General features: G+C 37.6%; 3 protein-coding genes and 1 long non-coding RNA gene across 5 annotated transcripts in view; 3 read left to right on the forward strand and 1 right to left on the reverse strand.

Annotated features, from left to right (window-relative positions):
- LOC119476631 (synaptosomal-associated protein 25-A-like) overlaps window positions 1-2,668 on the forward strand; it is a 47,468-nt gene extending 44,800 nt beyond the window's left edge. For both annotated transcript variants that reach the window (XM_037750059.1, XM_037750051.1), the window contains exon 8: window positions 1,229-2,668. In XM_037750059.1, the coding sequence (XP_037605987.1) occupies window positions 1,229-1,297 (69 nt within the window). In that variant the 3' untranslated portion in view covers window positions 1,298-2,668. The remainder of the gene's footprint in view (window positions 1-1,228) is intronic.
- On the reverse strand, window positions 2,595-20,679 carry LOC119476669. Its single transcript, XR_005204066.1, has 3 exons — window positions 20,667-20,679; window positions 3,193-3,198; window positions 2,595-2,676 (listed from the first exon to the last, which is right to left on the reverse strand). It is a non-coding gene; the product is annotated as an uncharacterized LOC119476669 (long non-coding RNA).
- Window positions 6,406-11,577, forward strand: LOC119476655 (cytochrome c oxidase subunit 5A, mitochondrial-like). Its single transcript, XM_037750073.1, has 5 exons — window positions 6,406-6,564; window positions 9,554-9,670; window positions 10,028-10,149; window positions 11,115-11,237; window positions 11,445-11,577. The coding sequence occupies exons 1-4, from the start codon at window positions 6,492-6,494 to the stop codon at window positions 11,226-11,228; spliced, it is 426 nt and encodes a 141-aa protein (XP_037606001.1). The 5' UTR covers window positions 6,406-6,491; the 3' UTR covers window positions 11,229-11,237; window positions 11,445-11,577.
- fam219b (family with sequence similarity 219 member B) lies at window positions 14,554-23,779 on the forward strand. The gene is made up of 6 exons (XM_037750066.1): window positions 14,554-14,779; window positions 17,587-17,695; window positions 18,765-18,858; window positions 20,030-20,107; window positions 20,352-20,403; window positions 22,608-23,779. The coding sequence occupies exons 1-6, from the start codon at window positions 14,705-14,707 to the stop codon at window positions 22,755-22,757; spliced, it is 558 nt and encodes a 185-aa protein (XP_037605994.1). The 5' UTR covers window positions 14,554-14,704; the 3' UTR covers window positions 22,758-23,779.
- The last annotated feature ends 965 nt before the right edge of the window (window positions 23,780-24,744 follow it).

The following is a 24,744-nucleotide window of genomic DNA, read 5'->3' on the forward strand; positions in this document are numbered from 1 at the left end:
TCATGTCAGAAGTGTGGGTAAAGTAAATAAATGAAAGGCAGCAAATCCAGAGTGAATGTTAGCTAATCTATAGAGTATTTAGCTGATGTGTAACATGGATTACATGCTCAGCATTAGGCTATGTAACAGCACAGTATGTGATGATTTTGAGTAGATTTAGCCTGATGGGCTTGACACAGTAATGGAGCAAATCTGATTCCCATGCCAGTGGACAAAGTCTGGGTGAAAATCTGTTAAAGGACCAATATGTAATATATTTACTGTGATAAATCATAAAATGACCATGATCAGTGTGATACCGTCCACTGCCCATTTCAACACCCCGTAATGCAAACACAGCCTTCTGCAGCCATGGAAGCAAGCAAACAAACTGGATCAACAGAGATAACGTTAACGTTAGATTATACCCGACCTGAAAAGCCTCGGCAGATCTCTCTGTGGTCCGTGTGCAGCTGGGTTATCAAGGCAGCGAGTATTTGAGACACACAGCCAATGAAGTGATTCCATCTACTGCTGTTGGCCAGAGGCTAATGCGGTCGTGTCTAGAAGGTAACCCTCAAATTGCGAAAACGTGCGCCAACTGCTTTCAGTCACACCGAAGGAGCGGACGGGCCACGGCTCCAATGTTTTGAATTTGGACTGCTGTTTCCCATTTTAAACGCTAGCTCTCAGTTCTTCATATTGTTCCTTTAACATGTGAAACGTCCCAAATTGTCCATTTTGTCTTAGATCAGTAGGCATGTCTTTATTAAAGGTTAATTGATCGGGATAATTCAATAAAAATGTATTTCGATTGTGTTTCCTATAAATGTGGCCGACTCTATGGGTCTCCAGTTGTGGCTAATTGTTCTGCAAGTTAACCGAAACACGATTTACGAGGTGTCACATTCTTTTTATTTTGGGATATTTCGCACAGATGAATAGGCAGGGTGATAGGTCAGCCAACAAGTTGACCCGGACATAGATCCCTATGCAGTTAGCCATGATGGCCATTCCAGGCAATTAAATTCTGCGTTTACCTTCAGTCAGACCCAGAGACAAGTGTTTGAAATGATTCATATTTATTTGTAAAGCTGTAGGGGGCTCCTGCAGCTCGCCCCGACATGCGTTGTTTTGCGTGACTCCTCATTTCCCCAAATTTCTCCAAAGGAGGTGACGAGTGCAAAGTTAAATTAACTCATCCCCACCCTTTACCGACCGCTAGCTGAACTGCGTGTGTCTCTTTCAGGCTGATTCCAACAAGACCAGGATCGACGAGGCCAACCAGCGTGCCACAAAGATGTTGGGAAGTGGCTAAACTGCGGCGAAAAGTGCTTTCATCCCCCTTTAACCCCAATTACCCTAAAAATAACAACACCGACCAAACCCAGCCCCCCCCCCCCAACACCAACGCCCGGTGCCCTCGTCCTATGCTCGACAGCAGGCGCTGCAAAATCATGCTTTTATTGTGATACTTGTAGAGATTTGCACACATGCACATATCATTCATTCCTTCCCCCCATCTCAATTATGCCCATCACTTCCCTCCCTCCCCTCTTTGTCAATGTTGTTCTGTGTTGTCGCTCTATGATTTTGTTAAGAAATAATAGTTCCGTTACACATCATCCACTCAAACCGTCTCCACACTGTACATAGTGCTTCTTAAATGGCTTCATTGACTTAGATCACTCGTCCTGTTTCCTTCATCACTCTTTTTTTTTTTAAAAGTCTGTGTGTAATATAAACTGTATGTACACCTTGTTCCAAAATGTCTTTCCCCCATGTTGGTATTCTGGTGTAAGACACACTGTATTCATCAGTTAAGATGTCGTGATGCTACATGATGAGGCCACAGTGATTTGCAGTGAATATAGTGAACATACAGCTCGTAACCAAGGCAGCGGTTTAAATACAAAGTCATTTAAAGTTGACGTGGAGCCGCTCAGATCTTAATAACATTGAATACTCAGTAAAAGTATTTGAGCCATTTGGATGAAGACATGGCTTTTTATTCCCGACTGTTAGGGCACCAGTATTTTACCAACTCTATTGATGGAGCAGTATTAAACACAATTTGATGCCATTGATTGTATAGTATATATATATTTCCTCAGGGAGCTAAATCTGACCATTCAAAAGCAAGGGTTGACTATTTAATTGATTTGTTGTAATTCATCAAATCTGTATCATGAGGTGCATATGCAAATACTTTGCATTTGGTTGTGGTCTGAACAGCATTGTTGATGGGATCAGAAAAATATTGGGCATTAACCATACTAGCTAACATTGTGATTGATAATAAAAAGAAGTGGGGCTTTGCTAAAGGTCACAGGTTAACAGCAACCAATTCAACTGTTAAGGCAAAGTCACAGAGGGGGTCACAACTTCTTCACATCCCAGGCCAGACTGCTTTACCCATGATTCAACCCTAGCAGTATCAACTAGTGCATTAAGTGTGTTATGCATGTCCATCCGCTGCTAGAAGACGCTGAATAATTCATTTATTCAGACAAAAATATCCTAACATGGCAACCGCATGCTACATATGTAGGCCACACAGAAGAGAGGCCCCATATTTATCTGCATAGTGCCACTCTTATTTCTTTCATGTCTCTTTACCTTTCCAGACTGTGACCATCACTGTAAAATAATACCTTGGAAAATGCCAATAAAAACCATCATAACTGTAGAATCAAACTGGGCTTCCTTTCTATTGTTATGGCTTTCAATACTGGTTTGTGTTAAAGAGGACTTGTTGTGCTCATTTTCAGGTGAATACTTGTACTTTGGGTTTCTACTAGAAGATGTTTACATGCTTTAATGTTCAAAAAACACTTTATTTTTCTCATACTGGCTGTGCTGCAGCAACTCTTTTCACCCTCTGTCTGAAACACTCTGTTTGAGCTCCTGCCACCCATCTCTGCTCTGATTGGTCAGCTGGCCCACTCTGTTGTGATTTATCACCTGAACCAAACTCTTCGGACTCCGCTCCAGCTCCGCTCTAACTAGCTTTGTTTGAGGGCGTGCCAAACTAGCCGCTAGGGAGGTACTACGCAAATGTGTTACTTGGTGACATCACCATGTTACGGAAGAAAAGGCGGAACTTCAGGCAAGATGTTTCAGGCAGTTCAGGAGCAGTGTTTCTGTGGGGGAGAGTAACTCCCTTTGGCGTGGACTTTGGGCTTTGCAACATTGCAGATTTTTTACATGCACAAAAAACTATATAACACACTAAAGGAAAGGGAAAAACAACAAAAGCATAATAAGTCCTCTTTAATGTCATGGTACTGTGTAACTCACCGGGTCGAGCGGAACCAAGACGAGCATGAATGAAAGTACGATTCACATTATGGTCACCCACACCAAAAAGAGACAATTAGGGAGAACAAACAAAAAAACGGACTGAATGCAGTTTTTATATTAAAGGGTTCAGCATATGGCATGCATAAACTTGTATTGGGGTAAAGCAGACACAGGCAGACTTATTTTATTGTGAACTACAGTTGAAGACTTTAAACTAAAAAGGTGAGTTGTAACATCCTAAAGTTGGTCACACTGGTGACAGTTGAAGCATTTAGCTTCAAAATGACGTAGCTTCAAATCCCTCAAAACATAAGCAACAAATTATGAATGCAAGAATATGAACAGAACCTTTAGATGTAACAGCTACTCTTGTGACAGCTGTGCTCGGATATGAGACAAGAAATAAAAACCTGTAGTGATGATAATGGAAGTTTGAGAGCACATGAATCAGGTGAAAAGGAGATAAAGATGCACTTGGAACATGAGGCAGTACTTTATTTTAAATTATGTGTGAATAAAATATTCTCAAACAAATAAATAAATCATAATATACCTAAAAAAGGCCGAGGTTTTACAGAGCAGAAAATCACATCTGTGCTCAAATATCACACTCTTTCTTCTCACATCATGTTCTCATTTCAGGTAGATTGGTGTCAACACAGTTGTTTCCTTCACTGACACAGACAGGTGACAGTTGTTAGGGGACTTCAGTCTTGACCCTCCACACACGTCACATGACCTAGCTTTATATAGGAGAAAAAGAGATGTTACAGTAGATATATTCCTCCTATGACGACTTCTTTGTAGGTGCAATTACTATGTAACATTTTACAACCCACAAGGTAACAAAAGGGGTAATATAATGTTATATTATAGTCATCAAATCAAGAAAATGTGTTTCTCATGCTCCCTTCCACAGGGAGGTGAGAGGTCAGACAGCTTATCCTAACTACTCGCAAATTGCTCTAAAACTGGAGCTAAATGGCTAAAAATATGCAATGTCAACACAGATATTTAAAGCACTAGTGTGTAGCGGGGAGGAAGAAAATAAAAGACAGACACGGGAGAGAAAGAAAGAGACAGGGAGAGACGGAGAAGGAAAGATGTGCAGCAGCACATTACACTAATGGACATCCACTGTGGTGCCCTGGGCTTAGGGCGGATTAGAGTTTACCACGTCACTAAGAACACTGACACACACACACACCCACACACACAGGGTAATCCACTATACCTTGGTTACATGCATTACACGGCCCCTATGCATGCTTGTGATGTGTTTGCATGCACACAAAGACAAATAAAATGGATGAATGTTATTATTCACGTTATAAATATTTAAAAAAATCCTACATATATGATAATTTGTGGTTAATTATTAAAATACAATGTAATTTTACCCTAAAATGTCATGTTTTGTAATGAAATCTATCAGTTCTTCAGGTCCTCACATGCACTTATTATAAAAGTTATTTGCTGCTGGACCGATAAATGCAAATAAACTTGATTTGTTGCTCACTGAGGGCTCAAGAGAGTATTTTTAAACCAAGAGCTCCCTCTGCTGGTATTATGTGCTTATGTATTGCATTGATGATAAAACTCCACCAATTTTACAAATGAAGTTCAGTTTTCTCATCATGAGGAGTACCATGTGGCTTTTCAGGCAGGGAGGGTCTAATGAAGAGATGCTGTCAAGTTGCATTATGGGAAATGTAGGATCCAGTGTTTTGGGGGTATGGCTCATACTCTGGGCTTAAATTCACAATAGTTTGGCCTCTGCTGCTTTGATGAACTATGTTCTAACACAAATCTAACACAAATACACAAACCAAATATCCTGTTAATAATAAGCTAGATGTTTTCTGTTATAAACTGGATGCCATTTACTATTAATGTGCCCCAAACCCCTTTTTTTCCAGACAGCTGTGGCAATATGATGTAAATTAATTTGTTGAGCTCTCATAAATATATATATATTTTACTCATTTATTTTCTTTTTGTTTTGTTTTTGTTCCCCCTATGCTCTACACATAAAAGGAAGGATATCTGTATGTGTATGTATAGATATGTGTGCATGTTTACAGTATATGAGTTTAAGAGTACACACACACACACACACACACACACACACACATTCTTCAACCTGCTTTTATTCCCTTAGGTTGTTTCTGTTTTGGTTTGTTTTGTTTTTTTACTTTGTTATTTGTCTTTCTCTGTATAATATATTTTGGTCTTTTTTATATATATGTCCCTGTACATGTTTTCACTTGTTTTGTAATCACTTTATAACACAATAAAAACAAAAAAATAAATTATAAAATAAAAATAATAAAAATAATCATGACATATATTTCTGAAAGTGTCCTGAAGCAATATCAGAGCTGAATAAATAAGATTTATGTGTAATTTGCACTAGAGGAGGCCAGAGTCAACTAAAACCAGAGCATTTACCACATAAAAACTGTACAACACCTCTCTAGGGAGGGGAGGGACAAAGGAGGACGGTCTGCATGACAGATAATAATGCATACATGCACTTTAGACTAAGCTACTGGAGTTACCCTGCACTATACTCATTTTTAACAGTCTCTTTTGCACTTTTTAATAGTTGTGTATCACACAGCTGTTACCCTGCACTATATTCAGTTTTAACAGTTTTATTCATCTCCTTGTATTTTTATATCTGGTATATATTTTTTGTACTTTGTACTTTGCACTACTAACTTTTTTTACTGCCTTTTTACTAACATGTTTTGCACTATGGAACTGTGATGCTGGAAACTTGAATTTCCCTCCGGATCAATAAAGTTACTATCTATCTATCTATCTATCTATCTATCTATCTATCTATCTATCTATTAATGTGCCCCAAACTCTTTTGTCCAGACAGCTGTGGCAATATGATGTAAATTAATTTGTTGAGCTCTCATAAATAATCAGGACATATATTTCTGAAATTGTCCTGAAGCAATATCAGAGCTGAATAAATAAGATTTATGTGTAAAATTTGCACTGGAGGAGGCCAGAGTCAACTAAAGCACCCATAAACCGACCAATCAGAAGCTTCGACAGTAGAAGCACTTCGGCAATCTCCGTGAGTCACGTGACCCTCTACTCGTGTTTCTCCGGTCCACTGACTCTTTCTCCTTCTTTAACACACAGAACAGTTAGCTAGCAGCACCGAGCAGCAGCCACACAGCGGTACCACCATGTTCCGAGCCGTGTTCCGACTGTCAGCCACAGGAGCCCGGAGTCTGGCTCGGTCACGACTCTGCTACTCCGGTAAGACCGTCCGCTTCATATCTACCTTACATTTAAACAGCTTCTCTGTCATAAAGGTGACTACAGTAGCTTAGCAACCTAGCTTAGCAACGTAGCTTAGCAACCTAGCTTAGCAACCTGCTAACAGCTAATGACATTGAGTTATTTATTATGATCTGCCATCCTTGTGGTGTTTAACTGGATATTTTACTACACTTCCACCTCACATTGTGTGTTTCAAAATGAAGAACCGCGAAATGAATTTAAGTAGAACAGTTGTGACCTTGTGATGACCCTCCTTAGTGAGTTCAGGATAGTCACTGACCGCAGCTTAAACGCAGCTAACACATGTTGTATTGTCTCTTTATTATGTTTATATAGCTAGATTACATGTTTAAAATGTACACATAGTTTACTGTGGAAGTCTTGAATGCTTTACTCTGTGTGGCCTGTTATGATGCTATTATTCTCCCATATTAGGTTACATGTCCTGACCTGAACTTCCTGGGTTAACTAGGTCGTTAGCTTACAGTATATATGTGGGTCTCTATGCAGACTGCAACTGATAAGGTGCAATACACTTTAGTTGGGTCAAAAAATAAAAATAAAAATGGATGTTTTTACAGTATTTTTTTATTTTATTTTTGCAAGTTTAAAAAGGCAAAAATTAAATGCAATTTTTTTTATTTATTATTATTTGTAGTGTCAATATGATGTAGAGATAAGATGGCTGGCGTTATCCAATATATAAAATACTATACAACATAACAAAAAAAAAAAAGAATAATATTCAGTGCAGAAAGAGGCAAAAAAAAAACACTGGGTTTATCTGAAGCCTCCACCTAGAGACAAGATTAATATAAAGAAATAATATGACTACATAATAGTGATAACAAACAATTTGGACAAAATATATGTAATAACAATACAATAAATATATCATATAAGTGTGTGTGTTGCGTGGAAGTGTATGGTTAGTGTTTGTGAGGAGGATATTGATTTAAATATCTATAAAGACTTCTGGGCAATCGTAACGAAACAACATTGTGAGTGGGAAAAAAATAAAAAACATGGCTAACTTCCTTAGCTAGGTCGTTAGTTTACAGTATATATATGGGTCTCTATGCAAACTACAGCTGATAAAGTGCAATACACTTTAGTTAGTTTCAAAAAAAAAAAATGGATGTATATACAGTATTTTATATTTTAAAAATGTGATTTGTAATTTGTAGTGTCAATATGATGTAGCGATAAGATAGAAATTAACTTGAAGATAAGATAAGATAAGATGAACCTTTTATTAATCCCAGGGGGAAATTCAGGTGTCAAAGCAGCAAAGCGCAGATACAGAGGTACAGGTGTACAAAAAGATTATAAAACAATAAATAGAAATACAGAATATACATAGTGAAAGAGCATAGTGAAAGAGCATAGTGAATGGACATAGCGTGTACCGTCCGTCAATAAAAAAATATGTAGTGTACAATAAATAGATGTAATATGTGCAGTCTAGAAAATGGTATATGGGATGTAGTGTAAAGTAAGTTTAAAATTTAAAGTGCACCAGTGGTTAGGAGAGGTGGTTGCAGGTAGTGCAGAATGATGCAGATAGTCCAGATAGTGCGTGTTTTAAGTTTAAGGTAGTGCAGATAGATGCAGATAGTCCAGTATATGTACAATATGATGTACAGAAAAAAATGAGTTTGAATTATGTCAATCTCTAGATGTGTGTTGGGATATCTTGCTATTGCATTATTGTGTGAGATAAATCACGGTTGTAAAAATTTTAATAACTAAAGATGCACCGATCCCACTTTTTAAGTCCTGATACAGATACTTGGTCTTAAACCGAGTACCGATCTGATACCAGTGTTTAATTAATAAGCTGTATGCCTCACTGTGTGGACGTCACTGGAAAACAATGTTTAAGTTATGCTTGACTTAAACATTGTTTTCTTAACTTTGTAAAACAAAATGAAACAAATAAATTCAATTTTCTTTTAATTTTCTTTATACAAATTAAATTTGTATTTATTATTGTAATAATAAATTGTACACCAACAACTTGGTTAAAAATCGTCAAAATTAACAACATTTTTATTCATTATTAAAATAATTAATCATACACCAGTAACTTGTTAAAGAAATCTTAAAAATTTACAGGAATTACAGTTCAAGTGTAAAGCTTTTTAATACATTGAATAGATTGAATTCATTGTCACCGATATACAATCCAGCTATTTGAGTCAGTATCAGCCCGGTATCCGATCCGGTATCGGTGCATCCCTAATAATAACTTGTCAAAAACTTTACATATTTACATAGGCTATTTTGTATGGCTTTCATTTTTGAATTTCAATTTGTTAAAACTTTGGATGTATTATAGAAGTCATATGACTAATCACTGAACGTATTTAAATAAACTGAAACCAAGTTTATAGACATGTATTAATACATCTTCTAAATGGGGTTCATAGGCCCACAGCATCAACCAATCTGATGAAGGCAGTAGCTGAAAATGTTTTTGTGATACAGCTTTGAAAGAGGAACTGTACAGTGTGCACTTTAAAATGTCATTGTGGTGTATGTCTGAATAAGGGCCTGCAATATTGTCTAGTTTCCTGTTAAACAAGTCATCCATGCCAAAGTGTCTCTGTTAAATGTTGCCTTGCTCACTGACTCACTCACAATGTACATAATGTGACTTTACCAGCTTGACTTTTTTATTAGGTGTGAATTTATCACAGTCAGATGTTTAATTACATCTAGGTTCATGACATATACCACTATCACAAGTTTTGATATGTTGTAATCGCTGACTGAAGCACCACATATTGGAAACAGACAAGTATTAAAGGTTGGCACAGAGTGCATGGCCAAATTCATAATACTGTTTACTTATTTATATAATATATTTACAATTTTCTTGTTGTAAGTTCTTGAAACTTCGGTATTGTATTTGAAAACATTTGAAGAAATCTCTGTGTCTGCCCTACCTCATGTTTTCCAGCTCCATTAGCCTCCAGATGTTACTCCCATGGTAAGGTGGAGACAGACGAGGAGTTTGATGCCCGTTGGATCACCTACTTCAGCAAGCCTGACATAGATGCCTGGGAGCTGAGGAAAGGTGACTTTGTTGAATATTTGTGCATTTTATATTCTGATAATGTGTCCTCGGCCCGTTGTTACTAGTTTGGTTATTGTTATGGTTCTAGTTGGGTTAATTTGGAAATCAAGACAAAAAAAACATTCAGTCGAATATCAGTAAGACCCATGTTAAGTAAATTTGGCCTAATTATTTAGTTATTTATTCCCCATGTTGTCCAGCAGTGGTGGTGATTCCCACTGAAACCACCCATAGCAAAACTGTGAATATTGTATGGTTCATCAGATATTGCTTTTTCTCTCTCTTTTATTGTTTGCATTTTCTCTTCTTTCTATTGCTGATTCTTTGAAGTAATATGTCTTTTTTTATTAATTGAAGGAATGAACACCCTGATTGGCTATGACCTGGTACCCGAGGCCAAGATCCTGGATTCGGCACTAAGGGCTTGCCGGAGACTGAATGACCTGGCCAGCGCCATCCGCATCCTTGAGGCCGTAAAGGTGAGTGACCGTCCCTTCATAGGTTCACTTAGGGTTTGCCATAAACATCTTTGTTAAACTTTGTTTCAGTGCGGAAGTGTGACTCCTGAGAATCGCTTAAATTACCAGAAGTCAAGAATTTGTCTTTGTCACTTTAGTGCACCACATTCGGAGTTCATATTGTCACACGTTACTTGAAAAAAGGACCCAACAGTTTCATCAGAAATAAAGCACAAATAAAAATTGACCCTGATATTACTGTAGGGTACAACTTTCACAATATTGCTATTTGTTTTAAAAATGTATAACAACGTACATATACAAACTAGGACTGTCAAAGTTAACGCGATAATAACAAGTTAACGCAAATTTGTTTTAACGCCACTAATTTCTTTAACGCATTAATGCAACTTGCGATTTTTAGGTTGAAGCGGGCTCAAGGAATCCATTGGTACCAACCATGTCATACTAGCTTTTTGCGAACGAGGCTAAATAACCCTCCAAGTTTACGCTATATTTTGGCGAGGAAAAACTGGCATGGCCATTTTCAAAGGGGTCCCTTGACCTCTGACCTCAAGATATGTGAATGAAAGTGGGTTCTATGGGTACCCACGAGTCTCCCCTTTACAGACATGCCTACTTTATGATAATCACATGCAGTTTTGGGCAAGTCATAGTCAAGTCAGCACACTGACAGTTGTTGTTGCCTGTCGGGCTTGAGTTTGACATGTTATGATTTGAGCATGTATTTCTTAAGCTAAATGCAGTACAAATCTCCCTTTAAGGTACATTTTGAACAGATAAAAAAATGTGTCATTAATTGCAATTAATCATGGACAATCATGCGATTAAATATTTGAATCGATTGACAGCCCTAATACAAACATATAATGCAACACCCCAAAAAGCAAATTAATCACTGGATTATATTGTTTGAGACTAATCATCACAATTGCTCCTCATTTGTTGTTTTCTGTGTTTTGCAGGACAAAGCAGGCCCCCATAAAGACATCTATCCCTACTTGATCCAAGAGCTGAAGCCCACCCTGTCAGAACTGGGCATCTCAACACCAGAGGAGCTGGGCATTGACAAGTTATAGACTGTCAAGGTGAGACTGCACTACACATGTTACTTGGGAAGACCGACGTGGCTTTAGAAAGAGAATTTCTTCAGGCATAAGTACTATTGCTATCCAGTGCTGCCTCAAACCCTTCATGTGTTTGCTGGCTTACTCTATGAATGTACAGCAGACCATGAATTATATTGCATATTACGTGCTTGCAGCTGAAAATATCTTTTGTTCCTTCTTCCTCAGGCCATTTGATCTATAAAGAGAAGGCCCTTCCTGATTCTCTCCTGTCAAATATGTCTATATTGTTGATTTAAATCCATGCTGTCCTGTTGTGTACAAAATGGTGGACCTAATAAAGAAAACCAATAATTGGAAATCGTATGTTTTCTTTTTCTTTTCTGGTAAATCGTTGAATATTTTTTATTTAATCGACTTTTTTTACAGCAGACGTTTTGACTCATCGTAGCAGGAAAAGTACAAGTTTAATATCTCCCAGCTAATATGATTGCTTCTTCACTGGCATAGCTTACTGGGCTACTTACATGGAATGGAGTCATCTTTATTGTTATAAGTCACACCTTTGCTAAGTCAAAAAGTCTGTTGTGAAAAAGGTCTATTATTATGCATGTGCTATAAACAAACCACAAGTAACTCCACTCCATTCCAGTGAATACTAGCACTGCTGTAATTGATGGTCAAACTACAAAGACCCAAATATCAACCGGTGCTGCAGAGTCAGTGTACATTATTCTCATTTAACCCCTTTTAATAAATGCAAAGTATTTTTTTCCACAAAGAAGCAGTGGTGGAATGTAACAAAGAACATTTTCTCAAGTACTGTACTTAAGTACAATTTTGTAATTTACTTGAGTATTTCCATTTTTATGCTACTTTGTTCTTCTACTCCACTACATGTTTGAGGCAAATATTATACTGTTTACTCCAGTACATTTATTTGATAACTTTAGGTACTAGTTACTTTGCAGATATAAAGTATTAATACAAAATATATAATTATAATCCTGCAATATAATATATATTATTCTGAGATGGGTCATTCTGCATAAGGAGTACATATACTTTTGGTACTTTAAGTATATATTGATGCTAATACTTTTGTACTTTTACCTAACTAAGATTTTGAATGCAGGACTTTTACTTTTAACATATGTGGTATTGTCACTTTTACTGAAATAAAATATCTGAATACCTCTTCCACCACTGCAAATAAGTACATAAGATCATAAACCAATAACAGTAGTTATAATTTGAGATACAAGAAGACAGAATCTTCACAAAGCAACGACAGAAAACATCTTTTCATAATTAGTGTTCCACTATCCACTGTTTTTATTTAATCTGACATAAGAGAATGGGATATTACATCTCTTAAGGAGACAGTCTAGTTTTTAAGCTCTTCTCTCACCCACCAGATGGCGACAGGAGGCTGGAAATCTGTCTCCTGGGTTTTTCATTTTACAACTATACAAATGGGATAATATGTATGCACTAGTCTGCCATTCAACATTATAACCAATTGAAGCATTATTTATACAGTAGTCCTTGCACCATTTGTATGTTTTGGAAATACAGTACATCTACTATGACAAAATGGAAGCAAGAGACCATTCTTCATAGTGTTAAATAATTATTGTAATTTTTCACAACTAACTCTGAAGTATTTAAAGAAAGCTTCTAATATAATAATAATAATAATAATAATAATAACATTTTAGTCGTTTACCCCCTGACTTAACTAAAATGTTCTAGTTTACTTGGATAACCTCTTTGCGTCTTTGTAGTTAAACTGGGGAGTGAGCAGAGACTTTTAGTTTTAGTTACATGGTTCAGTGACAAGAAACGAAAATGCTATTGCACAAAACCAAACATTAAATAAGTTTGGACTCTCCCACAAAAATTCTTTTTGGTAAATAAGGTTAAAGAAGTGTCATTTACAATATTTCATCGATGTTACCCAGTTAGTTCCTTTTTTTTTAATCAAAAAATGATATTGATTTAAGCTGTGCCATGTGTGATTCCCACACTGAATCTATTGTCCATCTGTTCTGGAAATGTACACATACCCGTAAACTGTGGCTAAGATATCTGTAGTTTTATCTTGGAAAATATTATCTGTGACTTTCAACTTCTACTAGAAAATTTATTTATTTTTATTTTTTTTTTAAGGTTCAACACAGTATATGAGAGAGAATATTTTCTAATCAATCATTGTCGCAAAGTTTTACATTCATAAATGCAAATTTGCAAGAGTTAAACCTCATTTTAATGTTTTCAAGAAAGAAGTGGAACAATATATTGAGACTATCTTCTGCAAAAAAAACAAAAGAGTTTGTGCTCCCATTTTAAGGTTTTAAAGTTACTATTATTTTATTTATATTAAACCCTGGCATGATTTTGTGTTTTATGTTGTTTTATATTTATTTTGTTATGTTTGTTTGTTTTTATTTATCCCTTTAATTCCTTTATTATTTACAAATTTAAATTAAGTCTATTGAAAAAAAACAAATAAAAAAAACAAACAAACATGTATCTTTTAAAGACGACGATGGGGTTTTATTTTGTAATTTCTACCCGGAAGTAGTATGGAATGTTTTACTTAAGTTACTATTATTTTATTTATATTAACCCCTGGCATGTTTTGTGTTTTATGTTTGTTTATTTTTATTATTTTTATTTTTTATGTTTGTTTTTATTTATCCCTTTAATTCCTTTATTTTTTTTATTGTTTGCAAATTTTAAATAAAGTCTATTGAAAAAATAAATAAAAAAACAAACAAACATCATGTATCTTTTAAAGCAACGATGGGGTTCTATTTTATTTATATTAACCCCTGGCATGTTTTGTGTTTTATGTTTTTTTAATTTATTTAATTTTTTTAAAAGTTTTGTTTGTTTTTATTTATCCCTTTGTTTCCTTTATATGTATTATTTACCTATGTATTGATTTAATTGTTCTTTGTATTGTTTACAAATCTAAAATAAAGTATATCGGAAAAAAAAGAAAAAAAGAAATGGAACTATATATTAAGACAATATCTTCTGCAAAAAACAAAAACGCTAGTAATCGATGAGTTTGTGCTCCCATTTGAATGTTTTATTTATATTAACCCCTGGCATATTTTGTGTTTGATGTTTGTTTATTTTTATTTTTTGTTTGTTTTTATGTATCCCTTTAATTCCTTTATTTGTATTGTTTACAAATCTAAAATAAAGTCTATTGAAAAAATGAATAAATAAAAAAACATTGAATTATCTTCTTGGATAACAAACATCATGTATCTTTAAAAGCAACGATGGGGTTTTATTTTGTAATTGTTTTACCGGAAGTAGTATGGGACCCTGTCACTGATAGCATAATAGCATAGCCAGCTAACAGAAGTGCCTATCTGCTGCTGAAGACAAACAACAACAAAGTCCCTCAGCTGGTGGGACAGTCTGAGACACCATGGCTGAGTTGTTGAGGTGGACATTGTGACGCCAACATGATGAACGACATCATAGAGGAACCAGAGAAGGACACTCTGCTGGAGGCGCAGCCGGAGCCACAAGTTGTGTCGGTAATGTCGGCTAATGCTAAAGCTACATCTAATGCTAAAGCTAATGCTAATGCTAAAGCTACAGCTAATGCTAATGCTAACTGGTAGCTTGTCAATAGAAACTGGGAGGCTAGCTGACTAGCTAACTAGCTTAGCCTGTGATTTGTGACAGTTACAGCTACTTAAATGAGCCATGTTTACAATATTAGTGTCTACAGGAAAGCTCTCTGTCGTAAAACATTGTTAAGTTTGACTGTAATTGATATTGACATGATTAATGAGCTGATAAACACCTAAAATTGATTATATCTCTTCCTTATAAACCGAAGGGGCTGCTGGGAAATTTTGGAGGAGTTTCTGATATTTTTTTAAAAGTCACCTGGCTGGTGAAATGTTGGGAATTACCACTGGAGACAGACAAATTTAGAAAGAAAATGAGTTATGCTACAAAAGATATGTATAAAGACTTTTTTTTCTTTTTTGGAAAATTATTTGTATTTGTTTTTTCCAAACATAGCATAACAAAACATAACAACGGATCCATAATGAAAAAAATGTATATCTTACATTTAACATTTAATATGTACATACATAAATACACACATCACCTCCCACTCCCACAAAGGATAGAAGCTGCAGGATATGTCAATGCATGTCAAAGCCTAAGAGACAACCACAACAACAACACGTAATAGATGTAACTCACACTCTGCCTTTTATTTACTCCTGTACTTCATTTTTTTGTTTTGTTGTTTTTTACATTTATTCTATGATATTGCAATATATTGTTATTAATTGTTTTTTATTTGTTTGTTTTATTGACACAACAAACATGAATTACTTCTTTATTGTTTTCTTCCATTTACATGCATGTTCTTTTTAAATATACTGGAAAAACAAAGTTCGGAAACTTGTGTTTGGTGGATTATTTCTCTGTTGTTACAATGCTAATGGTCATTGTATTTTACATCGTTGGAAAGCCTGTTTATTTACCTTCGCAATGATGTCCAACTTGTAAGGATCATGCATTTGTGGGATGAGCAGCACAGCTGATTATGTGGGTAGCGCCCAAGAAAAATCTGCCAAAATGCTCTGCCAATGGTAAACAGTGTATTCTCATAAAGCTACAAGGGAGCCTGCAATGACTGCCCTTCACCGTCAGGCCCGTTTGCGCTGGTGTCAACAACACAGACAATGGAACCTGAACATGTGGGGGAATGTCATGTTCAGTGATGAGTCCAGGTTCTGTCTGCCAAAGTTGGATGGCAGGGTCAAAGTATGGAGACGACGCGGAGAACGCTATGCTGATTGTTTTACCGATGGAGTAACAGCTTTTGGTGGGGGCAGTGTCATGGTGTGGGGCGGCATCTCCCTCACTGGCAAAACAAGGCTTGTCATCATTGAAGGCCATCTCAATGCAGGGAGATATCGGGATGAGATTCTGCAGCCAGTGGCGATCCCATATCGCCTCAATCTGGCACCTAACTTCATCCTCCAAGAAACAACGCTCTCCCCCACAGATCCAGGGTTATCACAGACTACCTCCACAATGTGGGAGTAGAGAGAATGGAACGGCCTGCCAAGAGTCCACACCTCAACCCAATTCAACACTTGTGGGATCAGCTTGGGCGTGCTGTACGTGTTAGAGTGACCAACACAACCTCGTTGGCTGACCTGCAACGAATCCTGGTTGAGGAATGGAACGCCATCCCACAGCAACGTGTGCCCTGGTTGGTGACCAGCATGAGGAGGAGGTGCCAGGCTGTTGTGGCTGCGTATGGATCTTCCACTGCTACTGAGGCTCCTGACGGTGTATTAAATGAATAAAGTGTAAAATAGCCAATATGTCTTGTTTGTTCCTTGTTACTGATAGAGAGTTCAATCATCCAATCCACCAAACAACTCAAAACAAGAGTCAACACCAACAGGAGAATACACTGTTTACCATTGACGGAGCATTTTGGCAAATTTTTCTTGGGTGCTACCCACATAATCAGCTGTGCTGCTCATCCCACAAATGCATGATCCTTACAAGTTGGACATCATTGCGAAGGTAAATAAACAGGCTTTCCAACGATGTAAAATACAATGCCAATTAGCATTGTAACAACAGAGAAATAATCAACCAAACACAAGTTTCCGAACTTTGTTTTTCCAGTTTATATGTTTTTGTTTTTATTTTGTTCTTTTTTTATTTTTATTTATTATTGAATTGATGCTTTGGCAATATTGTTCACCTGACAGTCATGATCAATAAAGCAAATTGAATTGAATTGAATTGAATTGAATTGAATTGAATTGACAGGTCTAGCCTTCTTCCCACCCCTAGAGGTAAAGTTACAGAAAAAATAATATAAAAATAATATATAAAATAATTTAATTAGTTAGTTAGAATTAAAAGTAATAAGTACTACAGTAGTATAGTTCATGGTGGTAAGATAGAAACCTTAAATAAATTAATTAATTTAATACATGTAGAGAGAAAAAGAAAAAAGAAAACAGCACGTGGAAAATAATAATTAATGAAGTAAATACCCTAGAAAGGTTAAGAAGATTCTATATAAGTGATCCATGGATCCCATATCATATAGAAAAGCTGTGGGCTACCTCTTATAGCATAGGTTATTTTTTCCAAGGGAGCACATGAATTTACCTCATTAATCCACCGAGGAGAAAGACTTTTTAATACAGTCCTAAAACTTTCTCTTGTCATTTAACTATCACATCAAGTCATTTAGTTATTATGTTACTGTCTTGTCATATTATTGGCTGCGATACAGGAATATGAAATACAGATCCTGAGAAATCCTTCATTTCTCCCACCTCAGGGGCCCAGTAATGGCGCAAGACCTAAGACCGCTGATGGAGGGATCAGGCCTGTGGAGAAAAGAGGACCTTACATCATGTCCAGAGCTCCAGCAATCCACCTCAAACTACGTAAGCATTTTCTTGACTCATCATAGTAACCAATGTCATCATTATGCCTGTCTGTAGGTCAGTCTTTTCATAATTGTTGTTTTTATGAGCTCAGCTGAGGTTAATACTGTTGTACGAAGCAGAAAAGGAGACAGCTAAAGACTGTTGAATGTGCAGCTGGCAGGACAGCAGAGCCTGAGTCATGTGACACTGAAGTCGCCCACCGTTTCACTCAGACTGTATGTATAGAAAGCAATCCATATAGTCAACCTTACATCAAAATGCTCTGCTTAAGTGTAAGCTGTCAAGGTCTCTGCAACAAACAAATAAATCTAATTCCGATATTTATTTGGAATCTACAAAAAAGACTTAGCTGCACATTCCTGAGTAAGGCCGGGCAAATGTCATGGACAGGGAGGGTTTTCACTCATAGAAGAGCTGATGTTGGGTTTTATGCACGGTCAGGTGACGGTAGTGTGAATCTGTTATGTGAGATTGAAGAGACACATTGCAAAAGACACATGACGTATTTCACAGACTCTTTTAGTCTCTGTTTTAAATATGTTCAGTAAATAGGAAAATGGAAAGTAAGTAAGTAAATAAAGCTTTATTTATATAGCACCTTTTAAAACACACCGTTACAAAGTGCTTCACACACAAGAAGAAACATCAAATAATGAAAAAAAACAAGGAAAAAAAGGGAAACGTAACAAGTGGAACTGAGACACTGATATGAACACACAAGATGTGCTCCGCAACTTCTACTTGAGCTGTCAATCATGACGTCTCATCCCCCTTTTATGTCATCAAATAACTCATTAAAACCAAACTTATCAGAAAAGTTAACACTTTAACAAACATCAGAGTGATATAAACTACATAAAATGGCAGAAACCGTCTTTGGGAAAAATTCATTTTTAGTTTGGCCCATGTCCCATCAACTAACATGGAGTGGGTGGGATTTATGACCTATACTGCAGCTAGCCACCAGGTGGCGGTCGAGATGTTTTGGCTTCACTTTTGGGGAGCTGTCATGTCGTCCATCTTTAAATACAGTCTATGGGAGCTACCTGTTAATTATTATTCACAGAGAAACACAGGGAGATGGCGAGGAAAGCGTTGAAGAAGAAAGCCCTCTCACTAGGACCTCCAGTGATGCATCAGCCCAGACAAGGAGCTAAGAGGTAAGGGCCCCTATACCAATGTCCACACTCACAGACTCACAGACTTTGAGGCGCGTTCCTGCAAAGTCTGTGAGGGTTCAGGATTGTCCCACGGTCAAAATTGTCAAGTGCTTGAGGGCTCTCTCGCAGACATTTTGAGTCCTTTATGAACTTTTCCATAAGTCTGCATTCCATCCATTCCATGCAGAATTTGCCAGAGGGAATTACCCACAATTCATAGCTTTGTGACGTTAAATACAGGGTTACCAGTGGAAACCCGGAAACGTTAAAAAAAAAGGTAAACAATAAGAACGGGGGTTACATAAGAAAATGCATGAAATCAGAGGAATACAAGCATTAGACTATATTACACACCTGGTTTATTCATCAACCATTTAGGTTAATGTTGCGTAATGATGCTGTTTTGACAACAACGAGTAAATTGATTATTTGACGATAAGGCCCTGTTCAGACCTGGCATAACATGCGTCTTGGGTGATCCGATCACAAGTGGGCAGCTCTAAGTACGTCTGTTCACACCTGGCATTAGAATACGTCTCCACATGCGTCTTGAGTGACCACTTGTGAACCGATCTCACTTCCCCGCTCTATATGCAAATAAACACGTAGTAAACACATGGCTAATACAGTAGCTGTTGCGATGTAAGATTACAGAAATATCAGTAGCAATATCCTACATATTCGTGAAACCCACATTTTATTAACATTTATAATATGTATGGTTATTGTATCGGCGGTCCCCAGGGACCTCCGTGACGCCGACACCTCCACCTTTGCCAGGCAACAGCGACGTGCAGAGCTTCAGAGCCTGGGATGAGAGAGAGAGAGAGAGAGAGAGAGAGCGGGCGGGTGCATTCACACCTGTACTTAGAGCTGTCCACTTGATCACCCAGGATGCATGTTAATACCAGGTTTGAAGAGGGCCTAAGGCCGTCTCTCATCTTGTAAGGCAAGACGTGATATGTTGCTGCGCAAGTGCTGTCCTATTGGTATTTATGCCATTTTAAGCCCTTGCAGCCTTTCACAGTCAATCATTTACCAGGTGACATCAGTCAAGTCCCTGAGGGTTCGGGGCACAAGGCCTTAGGGGGGGGGGGCATTGGCATTAGGCCAAGGAGAGCAGGTGATGTTTGTTTTGCACAATTTTTACAGTGTCTGGTTTTCCTTCTAGGTCAGTGAAGTTTAACAAGGGCTACGCTGCCTTGAGTCAGCATGCTGAGGACACTTTGGTTGCAGTGGACTCAGACAGGTAAGGTTACACCAGGTATACAGGTGATAGTGTTGTTGTATTCCTACTATATGCAGTAAACTGACGACTGAAAAACGTACCGACGGTAACAGTAGACGTTTTACATTACAGTCATGAAATCACATCACCTTGACATTTACCAGTTCCAACTAGTATTTTGGCATTTTCCCAGCTCCTGTGTCGTTAAATACTTTTCCAGTTGACACATCAGAATGACAGAACCTGTTCCTACTTGTCCTTACAGCGATGAAGAGATCGATTTTGAGCAGTACTCCTCAGGATACTCTTCAGCTGAGGTGAGTTTGCCCCACGGGACCTCCTTCAGATGCTTTCAGAATCTCAGTTACCATACAGTCTAACTGGCTGTGTGGATGTGCAAAAAATCAGTTTCATGTGTTTGTCATAAACCTGGGTTTTATTGTTCCAGTTTGTCGTTCCATCTTTGTGACTTCTGTACAAGATCTTTCACTAACACGTCGCTTTGGTTCGTCAGGTCAGCACACACACTTTCTGCACGATAAAAAAGTGGCAAGTTATTTGAGGGTTTTTTTTTCACCACCAAATCAAACACATTTGCCAATCAGTAAATAGATAATGGCTTAAAAGTGATATAATAATATGAAGCAACTCAGATAAAAGAAGTGAAATGAGTACAACTGCAATAAGTATATTAAACATTTAGAATTAGGATCTTAGAATCAAATCTTGGCTGCGTTTGCATTCTTTTATATATGTTATAGGAACAGTATATACTGACTGCCTGTGCATGAACAAAGGATGTTTTATTTTTGACCCTACTGTAGTTGTTTTTCAGTCACACACACATGCACACACACACACACACGCACACACACACACACACACACACACACACACACACACACACACACACACACACACACACACACACACACACACACACACACAGAATGAGCCTCTAGCTATTTCCTGATCTCAGATATGTAGCCAGGGTTGTTTGTGCGTCCTTTTAGCAGAGCTCAGTCTTACTTGTTTTCTTGCATTGCTGTTGAGTAACTAATTTTCAGCATGGTTCATTGGTGGGTCAAAAATATTCATATACTGTTTTTGAAGGCAGTGAGTTTGCATATTGTCAACCAACTGAATCTTCTCCCGTGTGCCAAGCATGTAGGAGACCTACGTTGGCCGACATGAAAATGTAAAAATTGCCAATGGCCCTATCTAGAGCCAGTGTTTGGTTTGTCCGTTCAGGACTACTGTAGAAACATGGCGGCCGGCTCCATGAATAGGACCCGCTCGCTATGTAGATACAAACGGCTCTTTCTAAGGTAACAAAAACACAATGATTTATTTTCAGGTGATTTAAAAACTAAAGAAAACATACTTAATAATATTATATTTCATTCACTGCCAATAGATCCCCGTAAATATTACATACTGTTCCTTTAATGCTCTGAATCCCATATTTAGCACCTTTTTAAAATTCCAAGTGCCTTAGAACAAGTTAGGTGAGCTCATTACACAAACATGCAAATTCTTGTTGTAATCTGTGGCTTATTTCCATTGTAAACAACATCGCTGCTGCGGCTTGAAAACATCTCAGTAGTTTGAAGTTCACATTTTTGAATATCATTATTATAAACTGCATTTTGACTGCAAATTAGAGTACACACTACAACATGTAATTTAAGACCATAAAGACAATCATACATGTTACTATTGAGACCTTTTATGTCCTCTGTGTTTGAGGTAACCTGGTTTTGCTTAGTTGCACAGGGAAGAGGTAAATAGAACTTTCTCTGCTGCACACAAGGCAGTTGTGATAAAGTGAACCACGGTATCACAGTGAGCATTTATGTTTACTTTGAAGCATGTGGCCACATCCTAAACAGTGATGCTAAAGAAGGTGTTTTGGTTCTGACAGGTGATGGAAAATCTCTGCTGTGTAATTTTGACTTTCTAGGTCATAATTTTGTACTTGCATGTAAGTCATAATTATTAAGTCAGAACTATACATGTGTTTCCATCCAACTGTTTTTATGTGCATATTCAATTTGTGCATAAAAAGCCCCTGAGTGGAAACACTGGAAATAGTGCAATGGAAACAGACTTAGTGAATAAATCATGATGTACATGAAGCATGTGACTTAAACGTCCACGGAAGAGATGAAAACATCAGATCTGTGTGGAGCGATGAGGAGACTTTAACCTTCTTCACATTAGTACATGAAACAAACACAAATGATAAATATAAAACATAAATAAATGTCATATTTTTATCACTCTTTTAATGATATCTCGTTAACAGTCTTGGATGGAAACACATTAATCTTTTGCCAATTTTCGCGAAATTTGGTTCAAATTTGTGCTACATTAGGATGAAAACTTGACTTCTGATGAAGTTTGACTCAGTCAGACTAAAGGTTTTTGAGTCCATGTTTGTTGGCTACAAACAACCGAGATGTGTACCACTTTACTCTGATGTGTGTGTTATAGTGAGGTCCTTCTCTTTGCTCTCCAGGTCCATCCTGATTTAAGCAGGCAGCTGCTTCAGGACGGCTACCGTCTGGATGAGATCCCCGATGACGAGGACCTGGACCTCATTCCGCCCAAAGCCATGGGCTCCTCCGTGTGCTGCTGCTCCGAGGGCCCGTCCTGCTCCATGCAGTGATGCCGGTGCCGTGACTCGAACCTTACAAAGGCTTGGCACCAGTCCCCGTCCCAGACTTTAGTCACTGGTGCCTGAGGCCCTCTCTCTAACCCAGCTCCACTGCTGCGCTGCCTGAGGACTTCCAGCTCTGAAGCCAAACTCCTGTCCACGCAGGACCACGTGCACCGAGATCGCTCAGCCCACATGAAAACGCGGATGGACATAAGAACAAGCCTTATTCACTGTGACCCCAAAGCTTGACCTAGTTTTTTATTTTGTTCCTTTTTATAGAACTTCATAAAATGCTAACTATGCCCATTCACATTATGGGATATGTCCTCGTTGACCCAATGGGGAGATGGTTACTGTCTTTTCCGCTCTGGCGTACAGGTCTGCAGCCCTCTTCTTAAGCACGACATGCATATAAATGGCGTATTGTGTTTTAATGTTCCGGCCCACTGCGAATCTGAATTTTCCGGTCATTAACTAACCGCTATATGAAGGCACCTCACGTGATCATTGACATTCCCTGACTATTGTTGCATTAACTGAATGTTTTTTTTGTTTTTCTTTACTGCATCTGTCCTCAAAACGTACACCACACTTTAATTCCAAAATGAGATGGCTACCACTTTGGAAAAATATGACACCTAGTCCAACAAAAATTACAACTTAAGTTATATGTTTTAATATGAAGCAAAGCATTTGATTGAAATAGGATGTATGGTGATCGAGTGAAGCCACCTCGTTTCTTTGTAGCACATGTAATAGTAGTTATTTTTTCAGCAAATATTGCTATCTGAAAAACCTGAAATGAAGTGTAGAAGAGAAGCCTGGTCCAGGATTATCTTCTGCTCCTTCCATATTATTTGCTCTGTCTTGTCTGAGAAGACAGAGTTTATTACATTGTACAAGTTGTCATTGAGCAAACTGCTACATACCACTCATCCTTGGCCTGTAGAGGATATATTTGGAGAGAAAAGCATAATGAAAGGTTTTCCTACAAAATGATCCACAGTTTGAAAGAGTAATATCTACTCTTACCGAATGTTACACTTCTGTGTACGGCACAAAATGAAAGCAGATGAGTTGCTGAAAGCTGCAGTTGGTAACTTTGAGCAAATATGATAAAAAAGTTAATTTATAGTTACTGTATCCTGATAGAAGTGCATGACCTATAATCTGAAAAAATTCATGTTCCTCTGTGTCCTCCTGTGCTCCTAAGGCATTTACAAGATTTCACAGCGTTGACGGAAAACAACCAATCAGAGCCGAGCAGTCTATGGGCAGCTGTCAATCACTGCTCATGAAACTCGTGAACTCCGATCAAACGGGCAAACTAGGCAGCGCTGATCAAATATGAATCAAGATTATGTTACTGTAATGTACGACGAAGTATTAGGGCCACATTGAGGGGGGGGGGAAATCGGAGATTTCGAGAATAAAGTCATAATATTACGAGAAAAAGTCGTAATTTAAGGAGAATAAAGTCATACTATTTCAAGGAAAAAAGTCGTAATTTTACGAGAAAAAAAGTAATTTCCTCCTCCACAAAGGGTCCGTTTGGTTCTTTCTTTGGAATAAATGCAGTTTCTTGCACAATCTTTTCAAGGTCCTGATACTTATGATAATGTGGTGCTGATGTGCCTGAAGTATTTTGTTATTTGTGAAACCTATACTAAAGTATAACTTCACAAGATGCTCCACGTTCTTCATTTTCACACAGGCGGCACGCTGCTCTATTTCCCCTCTAAAATAACACGTAAAATTACTACTTCATTCTCATAATACTACGACTTTTTTCTCGTAAACCCATGACTTCATTCTTGTTATATTATGACCTTATTCTCGAAATCTCAGATTTTTTTTTTTCCTCAATGTGTCCCTAATACTCCGTCGTAGTAATGCCTGTTTCTCTCCTCAACTGTTTTCAGAAACATCTTGTAGTGTGCTGTTTAGCTGTAACATGAGAAAGTTTGCTGCTGGCCGGTGGGTGGTGCTTGATTTG

The sequence above is a fragment of the Sebastes umbrosus genome, chromosome 2 (assembly GCF_015220745.1).
Source record: "Sebastes umbrosus isolate fSebUmb1 chromosome 2, fSebUmb1.pri, whole genome shotgun sequence".
Lineage (NCBI taxonomy): Eukaryota > Metazoa > Chordata > Actinopteri > Perciformes > Sebastidae > Sebastes > Sebastes umbrosus.